Consider the following 10,224-nt stretch of genomic DNA (forward strand, 5'->3'; position numbering starts at 1 on the left):
ATTCTCAGCTTTAGCCTTCCTGACGCCATCCCTGCAATTCTGTGCTACCTGCCTGTACTCTTCCTTTGTTACCTGACCTTCTTTCCACTTCCTATATGTGTCCTTTTTTGTTTTCAGGTCATCTCTCAGCTTTTTGTGAAGCCACATTGGCTTCTTCTGTTGTCTTCCACCTTTTCTTCTTGTTGGAATTGTTTGTAATTGTGCCTTGAGAATTTCCTTTTTTACAAGCTCCTGCCTTGTATCCAAGGAATCTTGGACTCCTTTTCTCGTTAGAGTCACTTGCCATGGGACCTTACTGATCAGTGTTCTGAGTTTATTAAAATCAGCTTTCCTAAAATCTAGGGATGTACGAAAATCACTTACCTTTTCAAAGGGTGACATTCACGGTGGGGGAGAAGCTGTCCATCCCTCCCCCCAAAATTCTCTCCAGCTGGCTCCGCTCCGCATAGTTTCCGTGGAGCCACCGGCCAGGGCCGCCCGCAGCCGGACATCTGGTTGCTGGGCAGCCTTCAGGGATGTAAATGGTGACTGCCATAGTCACTGCCATTTGCATCCCTGTATTTTGCTGTTATAGGCTACATAAATATTTCTGTACCCTATCAAAGCAAAGAAAAAACCAGCAAATGCAAATGGTGGTGGCTACGGCAGCCGCCATTTGCATTTTTTTTTTGCCGTGATAGGCCATGTAAATATTTACATAGCCTATCATATGGCAAAAAAAAGGAACGTAAATGGCAGCAGCCATAGCCGCCGCCATTTGCGTTCTCTTAGTTTTGCCATGATAGGATACGTAGATACTTACATAGCCTATCCCGGCTTCCACAGGGATGCAAAGTATTTACATAGCCTATCACGGCTATGTGGAAGAAGCAAATGGCAGTACGGATGTACAAAAGTCAGTTACCTGGTCCCGCAGCTTGCTTCGCGGTGGGGGGGAGGCGCTTCGGTTCTCCCCCCGAAGTTCAGGCCGGGGGGGGGAGGCGCCCCACCTCGCCCGGCCAAAATTCAGGCTGGGGGGGGAAGCGCCTTCCTCGCCTGGCCGAAATTCAGGCTGGGGAGAAGCGCCCCATCTCCCCGGCCGCGAAATAAAAAAGTGAATGTTAAAAAAAAAACAACCACACACATGATAGGCTACGTAACGATTTACATAGCCTATCATGGCTAGATTTCCAAAGTCAGCCATGATAGGCTACATAAATCATTACGTAGCCTATCACGGGTGACTTAGGAAAAAAAAAAAAAGCGTGTACGCAAATGTCGGCGCCCAGATAGGCTACGTAACGATTTACATAGCCTAACACGGCTGACTTTGGAAATCTAGCCGTGATAGGCTTTGTAAATCATTACGTAGCCTATCACGTGTGTGTGTGTGTTTTTAACATTCACTTTGTAATGGCGGCAGCAGCAGCCGGTTGGAAGACCAGCTGCTGCCCCCGCCCCCGCCGAACCGCCGCCGAACTGCCGCCGGGACCTGCCGCCAAGAGGGACAATCGAGGGAGGTAAGTCCCATCCCAGGGGGGGGGGCGGGGGGACGGAGAATTTCACCGCCAATTTTGGTAGGCCGAATGCATTGGCATTTGGCCTCCCCGAGATTCATGGAGAAATTCTCCGCCATCCCTAAATGGCAGCCGCAGACACGGCTGCCATTCGCAATGCAGTGCAGATGGCAGCAGATAGGTGCTCCGTTCCGGGCCCATTTTGCGGGGTGAGGGGGGCAGGGGACTTCGTTCTGTCATGGATTTTGGGGGGCTGAATGCACTGGCATTCGGCCTCACCAAGATCTGTGGCGAAATTCTCAGACATCTCTTCTAAAATCCAGGGTACGCGTTTGACTACACTCGGCTTTTGCTTCCCTTAGAACCAAGAACTCAAGTACAACATGGTTGCTTTCCCCCAGAGTTCCTGTAACTGCTACTTGATCCACTAAGTCATCTCTGTTGGTTAGGATCAAGTCAAGGATAGCTGATCCTCTAGTTTCTTCCTCTACTTTCTGTAGGAGGAAGTTATCCACCACACAAATCAGGAATTTCCTGGAGGGCCGATGTTTTGCAGAATTTGTCTCCCAACAAATCTCAGAGAAATTGAAGTCCCCCATTACTATTACATCATGCTTCCTTAAAAAATTGGCTATTTGCTTTTCAAAAGTTATTATCTCTGCCCAGTTTGGGCAGTGGGCCTTTGCACTCCTGGCATATGAAATAGGCATTTTCCCTATTTGGCCCTTGGGCCAAAAAAGTTTCCCTACCACTGTACTAGACAGAATCAAATTAGGAGAGAGAGGATAGATTGAGGGCCAAAACAGATGTTCTGTTAATCATGCATGAGAGAGACACATGTGATTGGCTTACTTATTTTAATGCAATTACATGCAGGGCCACTTCACATCAGGAGTGTGGCATTTGGAGGGGGGGGGATTTAAGCTTCCTCCTTCTGTTTTGGGCCCAAAATTCCACCCCCACACACACTTAAAAAAAATTCTCCTTTGGAATCCATTAGAGACATTTATTATTTTTTAACCCCCACTGCAGGGATGGAATTTTGTGCCAAAACTTGGAGGAGGGAAGCTTAACTCCCATTTACCAGATAGCCATGGTCCTGATCTAAATCAAGCACTATAAGTGCAAGGAAACAACCACAGCACACTGGACTCGTAACTAGGGTTGGCAGAAAATTTCTCCACGAATCTTCGGGAGGCCAAGTGCCAATGCATTTGGCCCCCCGAAAGTGTTGGGGAAATTCTCCGTCCCCCCCCCGGGATGGGACTTACCTTCGGCAAATTTCCCTCTTGGTGGCGGGTCCAGGCGGCAGTTCGGCGGCGGTTCGTTGGGGGTGGGGGCGGCGGCTGGTCTCCTGACCAGCTGCCGCCGCCGCCATTGCAAAGAAAAAAGTAAAGTAAAAAAAAACACACACACACCCGTGATGGGCTATGTAACGATTTACGTAGCCTATCACGGCTAGATTTCCAAAGTCAGCCATGATAGGCTACGTAAATCGTCACGTAGCCTATCACGGGTGACTTTGGGGGGGAAAAAAGCGCGTATGCAAATGGCGGCGCCCATGGGGTGCCGCCATTTGATTTCCTTATTTTGGCACGACTAGTCTACGTAAACATTTACGTAGACTACTGCGAAAATAAGGGAACGCTATTTGCATTTCCCTTATTTTCGCCGTACTCTACGTAAATCTTTATGTAGACTAGATGTGCCAAACTAAGGAATGCAAATGGCGGTCCCCATGGGTGCCGCCATTTGCGTACGTGCTTTTTTTTTTTTTTTTAGGTCACCCGTGATAGGCTACGTGACGATTTACATAGCCTATCATGGCTGACTTTGGAAATCTAGCCATGATAGGCTACGTAAATCGTTACATAGCCTATCACGTGTTTGTGTGTGTGTGTGTGTTTTAATTTTTTTTTCATGGCCGGGTAGACGGGGCGCTCCTACCCGGCCTGAATTTCGCCAGCGAGGGATGGGGCGCCTCCCCCCCGGTCTGAATTTCATCTGGGCGAGGCGGGGCGCCTCCCCCCCCTTGCCTGAACTTTGGGGGGAGAAGCGAAGTGCCTCCCCCCCACCGCGAAGCAAGCTGCACGACAAGGTAAGTCCCTTTCGGCCATCCCTAGTCATAACTGAATATTTTTGTGCAAGTTATAATTAGTATTAATAAATAAATATATTTTCAATAGGGAAAATAGGGATGGCGGAGAATCCATGATGGAACAGGACACTTACCTCCCCCTCCCTGTGGAATCCTCTTCGGCATGTCACTTAAAAACAAAGCGGGGACGCAAATGGCTTCCAGGATGCCATTTGTGGCCGTAAAGTCTTAGTTTAAGCTAAATGCAGCCACTTACAGCTGCATTTACCTTAAACTAAGACCTTTACAACCACAAATGGCATCCTGGACACCATTTGCGTCTGCAGTTAATATGCCTCAGCCAGCGATACGGCATGGCGGCCATATCGCTGGTGCTTAGGAGCTGGCCGGTGACTCTGCGGAATCGCCACAGAGTAGAGCTGGCTGAAGAGGATTCCGGGGGAAGGAATGGATTGCTTCAGCGCAAGGGCGGATTCCCGGCCGGAGCAGCAGGTAGGGAATCCATCCATCCCTAATTTTCATCTAACAATATCAGAACACATCTTACGAACAATTTCACTATATATTTTACAAAGGAGTTGTACTAAACAATCTCCAGTTACATCTGAAGAGTACAGATGTTTGAGCAATTTTCAAGCTGATACTGTTTTAACTGCCATTTTTAAGTAGGGATGTCAGAGAATTCCACCACGGATCTCGGTGAGGCCGAATGCCAGTGTATTCGGCCCCCAAAATCCATGGTGGAACAAAGCCCACACATCCCCATCCCATGAAAGGCGCACGAAACAGAGCACTTACCTGCTGCCGTCCGTGCTGACTTGCGAATGGGGGCCACCCTGCAGCCGTCATTTGCATCTTCATCATAGCCATGATAGGCTATGTAAATACTTACATAGCCTATCACGGCTAACGCAGGGACGCCTTTTGCATCCCCACAGAGGCCGTGATAGGCTACGTAAGTATTTATGTAGCCTATCAAGGCAAGCCAAAAAAACACACACCAGCATACGCAAATGGTGGCGGCTATGGTGGCCGCCATTTGTGTTTCTTATTTTTAGCCGTTTTAGCCTACATAAATATTTGCGTAGGCTATTACGGCGAAAACAAGGGGTATGCAAATAGCGTAGTGGGCACTATTTGTGTTCCATTTTTTTTCACCGTAATAGCCTACGTAAATATTTACATAGGCTAAAATGGGTGGGGGGGGAGGAACGCAAATGGCGCCCACTACGCTATTTGTGTTCCCCTTGTTTTTTGCCGTAATATCCTATGTAAATATTTACATAGGCTAAAACGGCTAAAAATAGGGAACACAAATGGCGGCCGCTGTAGCTGCCGCCACTTGTGTACACTGTTGTGTTTGGGTTTTTTTGGCTTGCCGTGATAGCCTACATAAATACTTATGTAGCCTATCACAGCAGCTTCGCAGGACGCAAATGGCGGCGGCTACAGTGGCCGCCATTTGCATCCGCAGCAGCCCGTCCGCGGCCGGAACTCCGGCTGTGGACGGCCCTGGCCGGCAGCTCTGCGAAGCCACCACGGAGCAGAGCTGGCCCAGGGAGGATTCCGGGGGGAGGGACGGAGCGCCTCCCCTCCACCGCAAATCAAAGCTCCACAAAGGTAAGTGACTTTCGTACATCCCTATTTTTAAGCTACTTGTGTTGCCTGGCTGTGGGCATTGGACTCTTAGGTTAGAGGTGCCAAGATAGTGATGCATCAGATTCTAAGGTTTACTTACAAGGAGTACTTACTGGGTAACTTACAGCACACAGGTGTACCCAATGTTTGGATCAGACAGCTTTTCTGAACCCAGAGCCATCAGGTCAAATAGCTTTTATACCATACATGTCAGCAATAAGCCAGCACAACAGTAGCAAGCCCCCCCCCTAGCGTCCATTCCCAGCATAGGCTAGAAGTAGGGATGTCAGAGAATTCCGGGATGGATCTCAGTGAGGCCGAATGCCAGTGCATTCAGCCCCCCAAAAAGGCACGTGGGACAAAGTCCCCGCCACCCCCAACCCACAAAAGGTGCGCAAAACGGAGCACTTACCTGCTCCCGTCCACGCTGCTTTGCGAATGGCGGCCGTCCTGCAGCCGCCATTCACTTCCTCCTCTTCATAGCCGTGATAGGCTACGTAAATACTTATGTAGCCTATCACAGCTAACGCAGGGATGCCATTTACATCCCTGTGGAGGCTGTGATAAGCTACATAAGTATTTACGTAGCCTATCATGGCAGGGGGAAAAAATCCCAGCGTACGCAAATGGCTGCAGCTACCGCCATTTGCGTACGCTGGGGTTTTCCCCCCTGCCATGATAGGCTACGTAAATATTTACATAGCCTTTCGTGTCTCAATACAGAGACGCAAATGGCGGCGGCTACGACAGCCACCATTTGCATCCCTGCAGGGCTGCCCAGGGGCCAGATGTCTGGCTGCAGATCCAGAGGCCGGAGCCGGCCGGTGGCTCCGCGGCTTGACCGCGGAGCGGAGCTGGCCAGGCAGGATTCCAGGGGGGAGGACTGAATCGCCTCCTCCCCATCGAGGATTCTGGGAGGAGGGACGGAGTGCCTCCCTCCCACCACGGATTGCCCAGTGCGGAGCCAGGTAGGTGTTTCGTACATCCCTAGCTAGAAGTGTTTGGTTCTCAAGCACAACTACCTACGATAAACAAACTTCGCTCCCCAGGCAGTGTGTTTGATAACACTCCCACTCATTAGTATGGAATGTGCTAGGCCGCACTATCGGCCCTTTGAATCATCTTCACATGCTCAGAGGCTTACTAGCAAGGTAATTGCACCAATAATGAACCTAAGCAAGCATTATGGATCTCTAGGCCCCTACAAATGACTTGGCTATGCTCCTGGGGCCAATACATTACTATATTTGACAAAAGTGTTGTTCTGATCTGCAGTTATATCAGCAAGATTACAAATGTTTGAATATTTTTCAAGCTGATAGAGTTTTAAATACTGCTTTTGACTTACAACGGACCCCCAGTGGAATTCCATTTCGATTAGGAAATCTTCCTCAGGTTTTAGCATGAGGATAATTCCTGACAGATTATATACAATTATTTGTATTGTATACAAAAAAACCCAATACAATCCAAATCAACCCTGTGAGCACTCGCACTAAAGTAAGCCAACCACACATACTTTTGTCCCTCAGTGATAGTATTAAGCTTTCATGGCTGATTTAAGTCATAAGGGCTGGGTTGCTCCTGGACTAAATATGGCTTGAGGTGTTTATTAGGGATGTTGGGGAATTCTGCCACGGATTCCAGGGAGGCTGAATTCCAGTGCATTCAGTCCCCAGAAATCTGTGGAGGAACGAAGCAGCACCCCCTGCCACCCCCCAAAATGGGCCCGGAAGGGAGCCTACCTGTTTGCGGCCATCCGGTGTTCTGTGAATGGCTGCTGTGTCTGCAGCCGCCATTCGCCTTCCCACGAATGGCCGTGATAGGCTATGTAAGTATTTAAGTACCCTATCATGGCTAACGCCGGGATGCAAATGGCCATGATAGGAGGCCATGATAGGCTATGTAAATATATACATAGTCTATCACGGCAATAGGCAGGAATGCAAATGGCGGCCGCTACGCCATTTGTGTCCCTGTCTTTTGCCATGATAGGCTGTGTGTGTGTGTGTTTGTGTATATGTAGCCTATCACGGCAAAAGACAGGGATGCAAATGGCGGCAGCTATGGCGGCTGCCATTTTCGTCCCTGCACAGCCCAGCAGCGGCCGGATGTCTGGCTGTGGGCGGCCCCGACCGGCGGCTCTGTGGAGTCGCCACGGAGTGGAGCCGACCGGGGAGGATTTCAGGGGGAGGGATGGAGTGCCCCCCTCCACAGATGTCCCTGGGTGAAACCAGGTAAGTGTTTCATACATCTCTAGTGTTTATACCTGCATGGGAAAGCTTCAAATGGACCTTCCAGATTGCAAATGATTAGGCTTGATTCAGGGCTTTATAATATTGAGCTTTGATATTAATTTTAATGCACTATACATACAGATAATATGCTTAAATTTTGATGTTTCTATCCCAGACATGGATTACTGCTTTCAATGTCCAGAACAGTATTATCCAAATCATGACCAGGATTCATGCCTTCCAAAAGTTATAAGCTTCTTATCTTATGAAGAACCTTTGGGGATCAGTTTGGCCATTGTTGCTCTTTCCTTTTCTTTCATCACAGCTCTGGTACTTTGGATCTTCATTAAGCATCAGGACACTCCCATTGTCAAAGCCAACAATCGCAACCTCACCTACACTCTCCTCATCTCCCTCATGTTATCATTTCTTTGTGCTTTACTATTCGTGGGCCGACCTGAGAAGGTGACATGTCTCCTTCGACAAACTGCGTTTTGCAACATCTTCTCAGTGGCTGTTTCTTGTGTACTGGCCAAAACCACTATTGTGGTTCTAGCTTTCATGGCCACCAAACCAAGGTCCAACATGAAGAAATGGACAGGGAAAACATTGGCATGTTCTATTGTTCTTTCCTGTTTCCTTTTACAAGTAACCATTTGTACTGTGTGGCTATCAACCTCTCCCCCATTCCCAGAACATGACATACACTCCATGATGGAAGAAATTATATTGGAATGTAATGAAGGATCCGTCACCATGTTCTACTGTGTTCTGAGCTTTCTGGGCTTCCTGGCCATTGTCAGCTTTACTTTGGCTTTCCTAGCCAGGAAGTTACCTGACAGTTTTAATGAAGCCAAGTTCATCACCTTCAGCATGTTGGTCTTCTGCAGTGTTTGGGTGTCTTTTGTTCCAACATATTTGAGTACTAATGGTAAATACATGGTGGCTGTGGAGACCTTCTCGATCTTAGCCTCAAGTAAAGGTTTACTGAGCTGTATCTTTTACCCAAAATGTTATATTATCATGTTGAGGCCTGAGTTGAACAAAAGGGAGCTGCTAAGAAGAAGGAATTAAAATATCTAAGGCTGTGTTTCCATGCTGTCAGCTTCACTTTGTTTGCAACTTTGTTCCGATATTTCCCCAATTGCATCTTCTCCTTTTCCTGTTTCCACAGTCCTTAAAGACCTGGCTTATCATCACTGTAGCATGGGGCTCCGTGCTGTTTCCACTGAGCTCTAATCAAATTATTTTCTTGAAGGCTGGGTGGCGTCTGGGTGGAGTCTGAGTTGGGTCTGATTACCTCATCAGTGTTCCCTCCTCCTCCTCTTGCAGATTCGTAGGGATGAGCAGAAGCCCTACCTTTTGTTCCGGGGGGGGGGGGATTCTGCAGTGGGGGGAGGTTAGCCACTTGCGTGAAAAACCACAGATGCAAATGGCATATCAGATGCCATTTGCAGCCATAAAGCCCTTAGTTTAAGCTAAATGCAGCCATTTACGGCTGCATTTAGCTTAATCTAAGAGCTTTATAGATGGAAATGGCGTAGTGGATGCCATTTGTGTCCAGAGTAGGGATGGCAGAGAATTCTGCCATGGATCTCAGTGAGGCCGAATGCCAGTGCATTTGGACCCCCGAAATCTATGGCGGAATGACCTGCCCCCCCGCACCCCCCCCCCCGCGGAGATCCCCCGGGACGAGACTTACCTGGGGCGGATCTTCCGGGCGGCGGCGGCTGTGGTGGCTGGTCTTCCGACCGGCTGCTGCCACCGCCATTTTCAGTCTTGTTGGGTTTTTTTTTTTTACAAGACGGGATAGGCTACATAAAGACTTACGTAGCCTATCACGTCTGGCTTTAAAAAAAAAAAACGCATAAGCAAATGGCAGCGGCTACAGCCGCCGCCATTTGCGTTCCTTATATTTGGCCTTCTTAGTCTACGTAAATATTTACTTAGGCTAAGACGGCCAAAAATAAGGAATGCAAATGGCGGCGGCCGTAGCTGCCGCCATTTGCGTACGCGTGTTGTTGTTGTTTTTTAAGCCAGACATGATAGGCTACGTAAGTCTTTATGTAGACTATCATGGCTGACTACAGAGACGCAAACGGCGGCAGCTACGGCCGCTGCCATTTGCGTCCCTGCTAGCCAGTGGTACGGATGGCGGAGAATTTCTCCCCGAATCTTCGGGGGGCCGAGCACCAACACGTTTGGCCCCCCAAAATCGGCGGTGAAATTCTCCGCCCCCCCGCCCCCCCGGGACGGGACTTACCTTTGGCGAATGTCCCCACCGGCAGCGGGTCCCGGTGGCAGTTCATCGCAGGCGGGGGCAGCGGCTCGTCTCCCGACCGGCTGCCGCCGCCGCCATTGCAAAAACCCCCCACTAAAGTAAAAAAATAAAACCATACCCGTGCATAGGCTACGTAACGATTTACGTAGCCTATCACGGCTAGATTTCCAAAGTCAGCCGTGATAGGCTACATAAATCGTCATGTAGCCTATCACAGGTGACTCTGGAAAAAAAAAAAAGTGTGTATGCAAATGGCGGCGGCCCATGGGCGCCACCATTTGCATTCCTTATTTTGGCACGTCTAGTCTACGTAAATCTTTACGTAGACTAGACGTGCCAAAATAAGGAAAGCAAATGGCGGCGCCCATGGGCCGCCGCCATTTGCGTACGCACGCTTTTTTTTTCAACGTCACCCGTGATAGGCTACGTGACGATTTACGTAGCCTATCACGGCTGACTTTGGAAATCTAGCCA

At 49.0% G+C, this 10,224-nt stretch overlaps 1 protein-coding gene across 1 annotated transcript in view; it reads left to right on the forward strand.

Moving 5' to 3' along the window:
• LOC146342541 (vomeronasal type-2 receptor 26-like) overlaps positions 1-8,543 on the forward strand; it is a 33,184-nt gene extending 24,641 nt beyond the window's left edge. The window contains exon 7 of the mRNA XM_084807887.1: positions 7,645-8,543. Within this exon, the coding sequence (XP_084664013.1) occupies positions 7,645-8,543 (899 nt within the window). The remainder of the gene's footprint in view (positions 1-7,644) is intronic.
• The last annotated feature ends 1,681 nt before the right edge of the window (positions 8,544-10,224 follow it).

This window comes from Heloderma suspectum, chromosome 6, assembly GCF_057233095.1.
Source record: "Heloderma suspectum isolate Gila_16-S chromosome 6, 16-S_ref, whole genome shotgun sequence".
Classification (NCBI taxonomy): domain Eukaryota; kingdom Metazoa; phylum Chordata; class Lepidosauria; order Squamata; family Helodermatidae; genus Heloderma; species Heloderma suspectum.